The 13,996-nt window shown below is 44.6% G+C and overlaps 2 protein-coding genes across 2 annotated transcripts in view; one reads left to right on the forward strand and one right to left on the reverse strand.

Annotated features, from left to right (window-relative positions):
* KY (kyphoscoliosis peptidase) overlaps positions 1-13,996 on the forward strand; it is a 43,190-nt gene that overhangs the window by 14,903 nt on the left and 14,291 nt on the right. Inside the window, exons 7-9 of the mRNA XM_090055931.1 lie at positions 1,334-1,390; positions 4,653-4,735; positions 6,033-6,141. Of these exons, the coding sequence (XP_089912057.1) occupies positions 1,334-1,390; positions 4,653-4,735; positions 6,033-6,141 (249 nt within the window). The remainder of the gene's footprint in view (positions 1-1,333; positions 1,391-4,652; positions 4,736-6,032; positions 6,142-13,996) is intronic.
* The window catches only part of CEP63 (centrosomal protein 63), a 64,177-nt gene continuing 59,337 nt past the window's right edge, over positions 9,157-13,996 (reverse strand). Inside the window, exon 18 of the transcript XR_016443331.1 lies at positions 9,157-12,336. The gene's annotated coding sequence lies outside the window, so the exon portion shown is untranslated. The remainder of the gene's footprint in view (positions 12,337-13,996) is intronic.

Consider the following 13,996-nt stretch of genomic DNA (forward strand, 5'->3'; position numbering starts at 1 on the left):
GGGGTTTCAGCTTCTCCCACTGTAAGTCCTCCTCTCTTGGTATACATGAGGCTACCATGCTACCTCTAGATGATGATGGAACTGTTTGGAGGCCATGGGACTACTCTCCCTCCTGGGCAGATGTTAGCTGTGCTGTGCCAGCTCCTGGATCTTGCAGCTGGTTTCAAGAACAACATCTTCTTTGTGAGGTTTGGGCCTTTCCCCAGCCACCAGATCACATAGCTGATGGCTGTGCTAACCAGAACCCTCTCTCTGCTCATCTGTAGCTCTCTCTGTAAGGTCACTGTCTTTTTGTGAAAAGAAAAAGATGTCTCCAGCATCATGTCCAACTGCATGCAGCAGCTCACTTGCCCTCAGCTAGTTCACTGGCTGCTTGAGGCACAAGCTACAGTGTTAACCTTCTCACAGCCACTAAGGAACTGGTAACAGTTTTGGGCTGTTCAGCCAAAAGATATTGCAAATGCCTTGGCATCTGAGAGAGCTGTAGTCAAACTCCACTCCTGCTACTTGCCGGGACAGAGAGAAACAGTAGCTAGTTTGGCACCTGCTAAATCATAGTGTCCCCATGATTCTGGTCCAGTAAAAAAAACAGTTCCCCCATTTTAGGTGCACACCCCAACTTTGGAGGGCTGATTTTGGGAGAAAAGGTGCATGTGGTATGCTAGTATATATAGTATGGTTACAGAACTGTGTTGCAGGCATTAACAGGAGCTAAGACCTCTCTAAAACGTGTGTACATGCCACCCGCACTTTAGTTTCTGCCATGCAGTAAGCTATTTGGCTGGCTAGGGAGATGGGGTTTGATGTTCCCAGCCTCCAGGGAGGGATACAACTGACTACTTGTAAATAGGCTTTTTGGCACCCACAGAGCCACTGGACTGGTAGGGAAGGGAAGCAAAACTTAGCGAGTAGCCCAGGAGGGGAAAGAGGAGCTATTCATCCTCCTCAGCTCTGCCCCAAAGGGTCTGGTGTACATGGTTGGCAGCCCAGCGGTCGCAAATTCAAGGCCAAAGCAGATGCTCTCAGTGCACAGCCTGTCAGATTCTAAACAAATCTGCAAATTCTGCTAAATACCTTGTCACAAGAACATGACAAAGAAAAGGAACATCTGCCCTGTACTGCCTCACCCCTTCTCTTCAGGTGGCTCCCGGCTTCTCTAGTTATTATCTATAAACATGGGGCTGTGATCAGGGGGAAAAACAAGGCTGTATTTCAAATCTTCATTGCAGACCTACACTACACTCATTTTCCTTTATTTCCTTCCTTCCTTCCTTCCTTTCCTTTCTGCTTCTTCCTATCTGTTTACCTCTCACCAAGTTTGGCAATTTTCTAGGTTTTCAAGAAAACAAAAATAGCAGACCACGCCTGCCTACTGGAAAAGATCTGCACGGTAACTATCAGCTGTATTATAGCTCTGTGTCATTAGGATAGCTCAGCATCTTGTCTGAACTGGGTAACCCAGTTGGGGAAACAAATCTGTCATCAAAATAGGACTTTCTGCAATTGTAAAAACTATACTGAAATTCACTGGTACCAAATGAATGGTTTACTGCCTCTCATTGTAAATACATAGTGCTTTCCATGCTGGATTGTCTAGGCTTTGGAGGCAAGACAGTCCTGTGACTGTCACACATGTTTTAGATATTCTCTAGACCCTCTGTGCAACCTATCTGTGGAAGTCTGCTTTGTAAATGGGTCTCATACATGTTTCTAACTGCCAAGGTAATAGTGTAAGACTACGTGAGTTATTGTGGAGCCTCCATCTGTGGGGAGCCTTTTGCAGCTATAACCTGACAAAGACTAAAACTGATAACCAATTTTATAAAACCATCTAGTTCCCAAAAGGCAAAAAGTAATTTTCAGAGCTGTATAGAGCAGGAACCTTTAAATGTGTAAATCTGCTTTATCTCTCTTTAGGTCAATGTAATAGCCTTTTTCAGTGAAATCCTAGATAAACAAACAAGCCTGTTAAAGAAACAGATGCCACGTGCTTACAGCTGATTTCGGCAGACAGATGCATATTCGGCAGTCAGTAACAGCAGGAGGATGCTGCCTGTGCACTGACTGGCTGATTGGCTGTCTCTCCCATCACACTGTGAGAAGGCGGCTGGGCAAAGCCGGAGGGAGTCTGAGCAATCCAGGCTAAGAGATTTCTGCTCACATCATTTGCCAGTGGGGGCAGAGATTTCTGAAAACAGACATGCTGGCATTAGCTGGAGGCATGGTCAATGTGGGAAATATGCTGCCACTAAGGTGAAGGGGAGGGGGCTGGTGCCTTTCTTAGGTGAAAGAGGGAATGACAAGTGCAGCAGGGCCAGAGGGCTATCTTATGTGAAACAAGGGGGATGGGCAGGGAGCCCAGCTCCCATCACCACCAGCCTAGCAGGCCCCAGAGGCCTCCCAGGTTTTCAGTGATATTTAAACCTAAGGCAGAGGACAATTGGCCAAGGCCCCTCCACCTTCCAGATTTGGTGGCTGTCACCCGTATACAGCCAGTGAAGTGTGGAGTGTTGATTAAATCACAGATGAGATGGGCAGGCCACGTCGCTAGGATGTCAGATGAGCAACTGCCAAAGAAGATCTTCTACGGCAAACTAAAGGAGGGAAAGCGATCGCAGGGAGGCCAGAAGAAACGTTTCAAGGACTCCAAGTCATCCTTGAAATGCTTCCTGAAGTCTTGGGAAGGTCTCGCTCATGATCGTTCCACCTGGCAAAGCCTTATCCACACTGGAGCTACAGTCTGTGAGCAGAGGAAAACTGCTGAGGTACAGCAGAAGTGCAAACAGCATAAATCTCGCAATTATCAGCACATCTGCTGTTGATCAAGCAACCCAAAGTGGCATCTCTTGCTCAGTTCTACACACAGTTCAAAATTGGCCTGATCAGCCACTCGTGCTCACAGAAACCATACCAACCAGTGCTGTCACAGTCATCTTTGAATTCAAAGAACGAACAACAACACAGCCAGTGAGGCAGCTACTTCTATTAGCAGCTGGTCTCTAGCTTGCAGAGAAAAGGGCTCCCCAGCAAGAGACCAACAATGGAACAGCAGTCAGAAGATTTCACATCTTCTTGAAAATCAGCATGATGTCAGCTGTTCCCCCAGAGTCTGGGTCATGAGCTGAGCTCCCATCCTAAAAGGAAGTATCATTTACTCTCACTTGCAGGAGTCAAAACCCGCAGCAAAGGAGCTGTAATAGGAATGACAACAGTCCTGATGTTAGGCAGGTCAGTGCAAGGGTTGGCACAGAGAACAGCAGCAGAAGTCCCATCTCCTCATGTGGTCCTGTGCAGAAGTTGCACACACATCAGCTCACAGAAGGCACCCTGTTCCTGGGATTAACATCCTACCTGGTCTGGTCACTTGTCTGAGTGAGGTATCCTGAGGGCCATCAGTTCTGTCTGTCCCTCGCTGAATGTCTGGTCCTTTCTGGTGTTTGGTCCACCCAGGAAGGTTGAGGAACCTTCTTCCAGCCCAGACTGAAAGAGCTGTATCTTTCAGTCCAAGTGCTTTACATCAGAGTAAGACATCTTTGAAGCCAATGCACCCACCCAGAGACACAGCCTTACAACTGTATATGGATCCACTGAGAGGCACAGCATTTCATCGAGAGTAGGGACTGATCCTGGGACTGCAGTGGTTCTCCACTCCATCCCCTCGTCTGTCTTTGTGCCACAGCAGCAGCAGTTTGCACTGGTATTCCTGAAGCATTGCCAGCCCTCCCTTTCAGAGTAGTCCCCTGATATTTATTGGCACTTAAGAGTCAGAAAATAAACATTTAAAGTCTAATTATCTTTTTTTTTATTCCCCTTTTCCTCTGACCTCCCCATGAAATGACAGCCATAAAGCAATATCTGGAGGAATCTCTTAATCCCTGAAAGGCTTCAACACAGCAGAGCGCAGGATTCTTGCAGTTTTCACTCCCTGCAATGGCCTGCTCTGAAGTGACGAAGAAAAAGAAAAGAGCCTTTTATTAAATATTTGAATGAATTTCAGGAACAGCCTCCATTCAATAAATGACTCAATTTATGTATGGAAGACGCAATCAGCTCTACATACATACTTAAATATGTATGTAAATACATATACTACAATAACTCATTTAAAAGTATACCAAAACTCATCACATAAATGATGCCAGGCCAGAGTCTTACTGTTTTACTCCCCCTGGGTAGAACCGTACGTCCAAATCCCAGAAACACCAACAAGCGTGACTAGCTTTCCCATAGGAGTAACCTCATTCATTTCACTAGGACTGATTCCTAGTGAAGTTAGCTGAGGAGGGAGCATATCAGGATCTAAGCCTTGATGAACATGATTTGATCATCTTTAGTGCTTACATTCTAGGGTTTTCCCCTTTGGACACCTATTGGAAATCATGTTGTCACATTCGTTATGCAGTTTATCTAGCGCAAATAACAGAATGGCGTTCCTAACTCAGACCAACTTGTACAGATCTTACTGGCTTAGCTAGGAGGCAGTCTTTGCCATTCAGCAGATAAGGCAGTTACTGATAGACCAAGCATCAACAAGGGCTCTAGGTATATTATATTCAGTCAGTTTGGCGGCAGATTTAATTCTCCTGTCCTTGTGTTGGGCCTGTTAAAATCTCTCTTCTCGCCTGAAAAGTTGGCTCCATGTCTGTTTACAGCCTATCCATGGGACAAATCATCTCTGAAATCTATGCCACTAGATCTGCAGAAATTTGAGAAGCTGGATGCCTATGCCTCAAAGGTAAGTCTCATCTTAACTCTATCTCCCTAGACACTCCTATTGAGCTTTAGCCACTCCTAGACCCAAGTGACTGGTAGAAAATCATGTGTAGCATAAAGAGAGAAGTATGTCCTTCATTCAGAATTATACATTAAGTACTTTTGGAGAAGCACTCCTAAAAGTATACTGAAAATACTCTTTCATAGTCATCTCAGCTGGGGACAGATCCCACTCCAGAAAAAAATACTAGGTGTTCTCAGAGTGGTTTTATGGCTTTGTTTTCTAGTAATAATATAACCCACGTGAAACCTCATCAGGTATAGTATATTTCTGTGTTGCAGGGAGGTGGGAGGGAAAGAGGTATTGCAGTGGCAAGATAGTTTTGGATCTCCAAATAGACACTGAGCAATGAGCTATGTAGGGATGGTGTGTGTGTGTGTGTACATAGCAATATATGTCTAAAAAGAAAATGCAGTCTGTGAAGTAGAGGGTAAGAGTAAACTCATTAATAATTTCACCCTTTGACTGGTTGGTGGGAAAGTCTACCCAGTGATGAAAAGTCAGTTTCTGTAAATAATTAATTTTTCAGTTCATTGGTTGAACAAAAAGAATTGGGGGAAAATGGATTTACACAAAACATTTTTTCTGTTTTTTTGGCAAAGCGAAAAAAAAGTCAGGGTCAAATGAAATGGCTGGTTCAATTTGAAATGAAATGTTTCATGTAGTTTTTGGGAGGGTTTAACATTAATTTATAGCATTTCTTTACAATAAATGCATGTCATTTCAAACTAGAAAACTTGAAAATTTCATTTTTAAAATGTCAAATGAAAACATTGATTTTTGCCAAAATTTAGTTTATTTTTTTCCCCACCAAAACTGTTCAGCACAACCACCCAACATTGCAAATAGTTTTGAACCCCCTCCCCCTGACTCTGAAACTGCATTTTTGGGTGAATAATCTATTTACTAAAATATTCCCTCAACTCTCATGAATGTTTATCTTTGGCACAAGGGCTCAACATGTCTGGCCTACAATCATGGTAAGTTAGGTTGTCTCTAGGACAAATTTGGGTTATGACTGTTAATGCCTTTGAGGGAAGAAAAATTCCAGTTAGGGAAGACACTAAGCAGACTTAAAGGGCAGCTGTTACTTTTTAGGTGTTAGTCTTGCACACCAAGTACTGTACAAAAATGACAGGTGGTCCTGCCAGGCACAGACAAAAAAAAAGGGTCCTTCTGACTAGGAGGAAAGCAGAAGAAAGGAAGGGAGACAATCAACCCTGTATCATTTCTGACCCATTTACTCCTTGCCAAACAGGTGAGCGTCAAGAGCAGCATAGAGGAACTGGTGAGAACTCTGCTTCAGCAAGCCCGAACTGATCTGGAGAAGGTCAGAGCTGTGTGGATGTGGATATGCCATCACATAGGTAAGCTGAGATCTCTGGCTGCCACAACACCTGCAGAGAAAGCTGCTGCTGTCACACTCATCATATTGTGCATGTAGATAGCTTTATCTCCTTTGGGAAGGTTTGCAATGGGGATGAGGGCAGGGAGGAGAGGAGCTTCACATAGATTCTTGAAAAATAAGTCTACTGTCAGCATGGAGAAATGTTTTTATAGGTTACCTTGCCATCTACATTTCTGCGATTCCTCTCCCAGCCCTGCCAGTTATTGCAAGGCTTGTGTGTAAATGATTTCTGTCTGTATGATGAGTCTGCTTTTCCTGCCTGATTTATTCAGCAGTGTCACAGCACAAGTCACTACACAAAAGAAACTGCAGCATCAATAATGCCAAGCTGCAGCAGCACTACCCATTCAGCTGTGACTTCAGATGTAGCCAACAGTAGAGGTAGGAGTTTTGTCCCTGCTGATGACCTGAATCTCTGCTTGTCTCACATGACTGGTGCCTCATTGCAACTTGAGCTGTTGCCTCTTGCCATTGTTTTGTGGGGCTTTTTGATGGTTACAGCCAGAACAACCTAGATAAAATGGTCCCTGGCCTCCTTTGTTATAGCAGGAGGCCTGCCTGGCTTGGCATTCTCTTGGCTGCTTGTGGGTACCCCCATTCCTCCACCTGCTCCTCATGGAAAGTAAAGTCTTGGTTCCCCAGTTTATTAGGTGTCATGCTGGTCTGTCTAGTTCCTGGAACCCTGTATTGCAGTGGTCCAACACTGCCAAGTAATATCCTCCCTGTCTGGTTTGTCCTTCTCACTAGTCCCTAAGCCACCTTTACTGTCAACGCTGCCTTCCAGTTGCTTTGTGATCAGTCAGGGAAAGGTTCTTCTGCTCAGATTCCCATTCCACACCAAACTGTCTGAATTCAGCTGCTGTGTAGTGTGGCCCATTGTCTGAGCATAGTGCATCGTGTAAGCCGGACCTTACCAAATGCACTTTCAATTTTCTGATCAGTCCTCACCCATGTATCCTCCAGGTACAGTGCCTCCCAGAAACCTGGGGCAGTAATCTCCTGGGACTGTCTAGTTCTTGCCATTGCAATGAAGTGATCGGTCCTGTGCTTTTCCCACAATTGGGGCTGGGATTCCTTGAGGCTATACAATCTTACTCTGTTGGTAACAGAGAGACTCTTTCTTTGTACACTATTCCATTTGCACTAACAGCTACTAACTTATGCCTGGTCAGTAGATTTGCTCTCTAGTTTATCTTGTCCCAGAATCAAAGCACATATCTATCTCATGATGGCAGACCCTAATTATGCTAGGATGGTTTCACTCCCCTTAAAGTACAATCCCATCTTGTGTACACAGCTTATCCTGTCCACCAGTGACCCTGTAACCCAGCCCACTTCAGAGTCATACGAATCATTTTACTGCCTGCAGAACCTGGTGCTCTTTGGTCCTTTGAAGGACTACCTAGAGTCTTCTAGTGAAGACGCAAATATATTGTAGCATGTTGATGGACTCTGTGTCTCCTGTCCCACAGACCTGTCTGTGACATAGTCTGGAAGGTGCATCCCACTCAGCATATCTGTACCAGACTCTGCAGCTTGTGCTGGGAAGGGCATCTCCTTGTAGCTACTCTCATCCCACCCCTTCTGCTCCAGCCTCACTCCAGGGATCACTCTGTCCTCCCTTGCCACATCTTTGCTCTTGTTATAACTCTGGGAGGTTGTCTCCAGAGATCCAGAATGATGACCCTTGGGTGCCCTGCCCCACACCATCTCTTGGGCCCTGACAGCCTTGTCCCAGTTTATAGGGCCTCTGGCAGTCTACCTATTCAACCCCTCTGTAGGGCATCTTCAGCACTCCCATATCTCCCCTTCAGACACTCCCACACCTCACAGCCTAGACAGCAACATAAAGCAAACATAACCAAGTGCAGCTGAGTGCCTTTCCCTAGGCTCTCCCCAGGCTTCTACTCAGCTTGGCTGCTTCTCCCAGCTTGGGCCTTCCTGGGCCAACTCACAGCTCCCCCAGTGTCTCATGTTGTTTTTCTACTCAGCACAGGGAACAACTTCAGCTAGCACAGCCAGGGTTTGTCTCCAGTTTTCCATGTTGCTTAGCAGGCTACAGGTGTCCTCACTTCGCTCAGCAAGCCATTACTTAATTACTTGCCATCTGCTTATAAAGTGGGGCTTGCAGCTTGGTAAGTCTATTGCCCAGCCCTTTTCTCAGTAATGGTTTGACACATTAGTTTCTGCTAATACTAGGAGCTTCCCTGAACGCTCATTTATCCTTATCTCATAGAGGTGAACTCTCCATTACATGCACTGCAGTCACTTAGGTGCATTCAGCAGTACTTTTTCATGATTCCTTCACATGTACCTCAGCCAGAAGAAATCCTTCTAGTCCAAGGAACACAGCCAGCAGCCCATCCTACCTACCCTCATTTCTTTCCCATGCCCACTAAGGCTCTACCAGCAAGCACTCTGAGCTAATGACCTTACACCAGTGTTATCCCTAGGCCTCCTTTTGAGCTCGTACATTGTTGCTCTAGCTGTTTCATGGGGCTTTAATTAGGACAGGTGCCTCACTGATCATTTTTGTTTCCTATTCTGAATGCTTGTGTTTGGGTCTCTGACTGTTCCCACACTGCTTCCTGGTGTATTAACTGCATTGAAGGCTCAAAACTTCTAATAGGTGTGTGCAGAATCTGTGAAGACAGATGACCGTCCATATAAATCATTGGATCATTTACACACTTTATTCTAGGCATTTCCTTAATGGCTCTGAGTTCCTTCACTCTTTCCAGAACCCCTCCCAAGTCAACAGGTCTCCAGTACAGTGGATCTGACTTCTCAGTGCAGCTCACTGGATATCAGCCTCATTTTTCATTCCCTGCAACTGCTTGAGTGCCTGCACTCATGGCACCTTTGGGTGTAACCCACTCTTTCAACAGAGAAAACAGAGAATGGACACATGACATATAGCCCTTTATTAGTATAGTTGACTAGAATCCAGTGTAAAGTTGGCCAGGGAAAGATCAGGGATGTATCTCTGTAAGGACCTTGTCAGACCTTAAGCTGTAAGCCAAACAAATGTTAATCAGTTTAGTGCTGTTTGACTTAGAGAAGCAGTCACACATTAAAGCAAAAAACCTGCTTTGATTGCCCCTCACCTGCTCAGCTGTGACATGCCACAAAAGGCTTGCTGAGCAGAGGCAGGACAGGTTTTCTGCTCCTTCAAGGAAGAGCTAGTACTACAGTCTCAGCTCCTGGAAGCCATAGTGCCGTCTACCACTGCTCTGACCAGCTCTCTTCCTGCTGGGAGCAAAGCCAGCCAGGTATGAGCCAGGGGCTGAGAAGAACTGCATCACTCAGACCCAGCTCTACTCAGCCAGACAGGTCCAAGAAATGCAGTTCCCTCTCCTGCTTAAACCGAGCTGGGTCTGCTCCTGCCAGGAGTGGAGCCAGTTGGAGGAAGCAGCAGTGGGAAGCTATAGGCTGCAAAGCTGGAGAACTTCAACTTGTGGCCACTCTGCAGGTTTTCTGCCCAAGTTAATAAAACAGAAGCAAACTGGGGAGGCCAGGATTTTATTTTTATGAGAAAAAAAATTTTTGATTTCATGGACAGTGGCAGATTTTCAGTTTTTGTGAAATCACAAATTAAGTAGGTCCCTAGTAATGGACAGTGGCTTCTTTTGAACGCTCTGTTCAGTGGTTTTTGATCCACACAGATTTTCCATTTAATTGAAGATTTTCCCCTTGTTGCCAGGTTGCTGCCCAACTCTGTGCTAGTGCCAGTAAGTGCAGTGATGTCTTTTCTTTGCAGGATTGCCCGTTCCTTCTCAGTGGCCCCACTAGGGCTAATGAAATCTTATGTTTCAGTCATCTTATGGGCTTCAGAGAGGGTTTGTTTCTAACTCCAGCTTGCCCTCTAGCTGCCCCCTACTTGAAAAATCTGTCTCTTTGAATGTCAGACAGCACCCAAGTGATTGTTCTCTCTCCTCAGTAACATTGAGGATATTGTAGTGTTATACTGCAAACAAATCCATAGCTTGCACTGTCCAGCAAAGGATGGTACATCCGTGGGTCAACACCTACAAGCTCCCTGCAACAGTGGTCCTGTTTTGCAGGTTTCTTATTGACAGCCTGTAGTTGCTCACTAGCCTCAGAAAGCTATTACCATAAATTGCCAGTGTTTGGTCACATTACTCCAAGTTAATGTTGCTGCTTATCAGGGTTGCTGGAATTACATTGCAGCTGGCTCTGCAATCCATCAGGAATCGATTCAGTCATTGATCTCATAGAATGGTTGCAAGTATGGCAGCTGAATTGAGTGGCAGCTTTCTTCTGTGGTGCTTGTGCACTGAAAGCATTTGTATCCTTCTGAAAACATCCTCCTCTTTGCTAGCTCTCTCTTCATCCTGCTGCTTTCTTTTCCTGAGTTAGCTGCAGCCCTGGGATATGAAGTGCTCCCATTTCTTGCCCCCCTTGTACTGTTGCCCATAGGCTGGGCTCTTTTGCTGCATTTTTTTGTGAGGCTTTCCACATGATTCCATTAGACCAGGATGCTCCCAGGTTAGTTGGTGGGGCCTAATCTTGACTGGGCTCTGTTAGCTTGATAGTACTGGGCTTGTTGTATGCTAGCATCTTATTGTTTTACTCCTTTCCCTGAACAGTTTAGTTGCCTTTCCAATTGGGATACATTTCTCTGGGGTTAGCACTGCTTCTCTTAACAGTTTTTCCTGTAAGCTAGAATCAAATGTCTTCTAAACATTCCTGTCTCTAATTAACTAATCTAATGTTTCCAAAGTGATATGTAAACAGCAAAGTTGTCAGCTCTGTAATAATCTATTCCCTCTCATTCCTTGGTTTTGGGTAAAGAACAATTTCTCTCTGAAGTGTTCTGCTGTGTGGAGTCACAGCACTCATCAAATACCTTTATAGCGGTTTCAGGCATTATTCCCAACAAGTCTCACTCACTTCTCATCCTGTCTCCCCAGTGTGATGGTAAAAAAGTTATATCTTTATTTTCTCATTTTCATCCCCAGTTAGCTCTGTATGTAGCCTCATTTCTTACATCCACTGCTTCCATGCTTCTGCCAGGTTATAGACTAGAAATCCAGCTTTCACACTCATCTGAGTCCTTTCAAGCTGCTTGTCCACTCTGCTTGAGGTGTTGCTTTAATTTCTGGTTATCAGCCTTTCTTCCTTCCTGTGAGTTTCATTAGGCTGACTGCTGCCACCATGCTTGTAAAACTAAACCAGATCTTTGAGAGGACTCTTCCCAGAGATACGACCACTACAACTCACCTTCTGGCATGTGCAAACAGATCAACCTCCTGTCACCTCCTCCAAATTCTTCACTTCTGCAACCTGTGCATCTTCTTCCTGGTTTCAGGCTATTTGCTACAACTTGGACCCCTCAAAATCCTTGCTTGAAATCATTCACTTTCCTAAAATGTGACATTGTTTTTGATGTTTTAGGAGAAAACTTTGTGACCCCAAATCACATGTAAGCTGCTGAAAGATCAAACTCCAGCCTAAAATACAGATTTGTTCTTCCCACTGGCTCTTTGCAGGACTCTCTTCTCCCCACCACAGTTGGAGGAGTTCTCACCCTCTACTCCTAACCTTTGCATCTATCTGTCAGTCTCTCTTCTGCCTCTCACTTTCCTGTGTACAGTGCTTTCTGCCATTGCTAAATCATCCTCCTGCTCCCCCCCCCTTGCTCCACATAGACCCTTAACAGGATATCTATTGCTTTTTTACAGCACATATCCTAACAGCATACCATCTAGCTCTACAGACCACTGAGTGGGCATGGCTTCAATCTCATGAAAACTGTGGGAGGTGGCAGGCATCTGCATTAGGAGCTTCAGCTCCACCGACAGTGATGGGAGATGGCAGCTATTTTGAATTAGGGAAAATTTAAATGTTGGCAGCTTTTAATCATATTTTCATGTGGCAAGTGGAAAAAAAATCCCCAGATCACTAGAATAAAATTGCAAGAGTTGGCAACACTGCATCTGCTGAACTGGAAACCAGCTCAGTGCAGCACATCTTCATAGCTAAACAATCAAACAATCGGAGCTTGTCTACTACAGATGCATCTTTCAGGAGCTCAGACCTTGCTGCTCCTCCTGAAGTCAGTGAAAGTTCTAGCAGTGACTGCAGTGAGAGCAGAGTTAGGCCAATGCCAAGTACTTGCGAAAGTCTTGCTCTGAAATGAAAAGCACAAGAGGGAATAGATACTTAGATTACAGAGCTGACAACTCTTCTGCTCACATATAACTTCGGAGACTTTAGATTCCCTAATTAGAGATGGGCTTGTTTATGAGAGGCATGGTTCCAACTTACAGGAGAAATTGTTGAGAAATGGAGCTAACCCGAGGGAAATGTCTCCAAGAAGAAAGGGCAGCTAAACAGTCCAGGGAAAGGAAAGGAAAAAAACAAAACAAAAAAAACAAAGACAGGTGCAGAACGAGTACAACAGGGTCAACCTTGCTTATTTTTAAAGTAAAACATTTCACAGTCTTCCTAACAGTGTATTCCAATGTGCTTAATTCACTGCAGTTAATGTCAATGCACTTAATTCATTCTTAATTCAAACAGCTGTTTCAATTGACATGTGTCTGTTTCTACCTGGCTATGCCAATTAAGTTGGAAAAAGATGGAGACCGAATAGCTCTATTCCACCAGACTCTATCCTCCTAGATGCGATTGTCTCTCCAAGACCAAATATACCAGGCATTAAACACATTCTGAGCACATCTACACAAGATGCTAAATGAGCAATATATTGGTTCTACTGTACATCAGCGCATCACAGCAAAAGCTGTGCTAATACACTAACACGCAGTAGAATTGGCCTACTGTGCATTAGCATCACTTAAAAAGATGTGTGCCGGCACTGCTGCACATAATACCTGTTATTACAGGTACTAAACTTAATGTGCCATAACTACAGTGCATTAATGAATGATATGCCTGCTGTAATGTGGTAAAAAGATAGGCTGGGAGGAAATGGGTTAAAAGACATTTAATTAGTGTCTGAGTTGAAAGACTCAGGGTGGAGCACTCTAGATGTGTCCTGGTAATCAGAGATCCCATCAGGATCATCAGTATTACCTGGGAACCTATTTATCTCCCTTCAGGCTCCCAGCATCTACTGATGCGTTATGTGTATTGACTGGTCCTACCATGTTGTTTCCCAGCTGTATTTCCACTCCTCCCTAGACATATGCACTGGAGACCAGCCTGTTTGACTTATTTGCAAAAGGCAGGGTAGATTTGCAATTTTTTATTTATTCTATTTTTTTATTTAACCTTTTTATTTGCATGCAGTGGATAAAGATCAGGAACAAGCCATTCAAATAGGCATGGAGTTCCTTTTTGGGAACTTTGAGTTGGTACATTTCACTCCTCTAAGAGGAATCCCAGCAATCCAAGGTCATAAACTATTTTATGCTTTTGACCACATTTTAAAGAGGCCACATTTCCTGGACATCTCCACTGCTATCCATGACCTCCTAAGTCCATATCTCCCTTCCCACTGCAGGCTGGGCTCTCTCTCATCCTGTCTATGATTCATACCAGCCCTGTAGCAGCTCCCTCAAGCTGTAGCTTTTACGAAAGTGTTGCATGCATTATAGCTGGGGGAAATAAGGAGCCAGTACCACAGGACCAGCTAGTTCGCTGTATCCTATCAGGAAGTTGCTTCACTGATCCCCAATGATCCACTGGAAACCACTGCTCTGTAGCCTGCTTTTCTCACGCCCCAAGGAACTGACTCTAAGGCATCTATATATTAACAGAACCTTTGAGATGAAAGGCAGACAGTTTCAGCATTTCATCAAAGAGTACAGACTCCTTTTCTCCTG

This window comes from Crocodylus siamensis, chromosome 6 (genome assembly GCF_052110815.1).
Source record: "Crocodylus siamensis isolate JL-2025a chromosome 6, ASM5211081v1, whole genome shotgun sequence".
NCBI lineage: Eukaryota > Metazoa > Chordata > Crocodylia > Crocodylidae > Crocodylus > Crocodylus siamensis.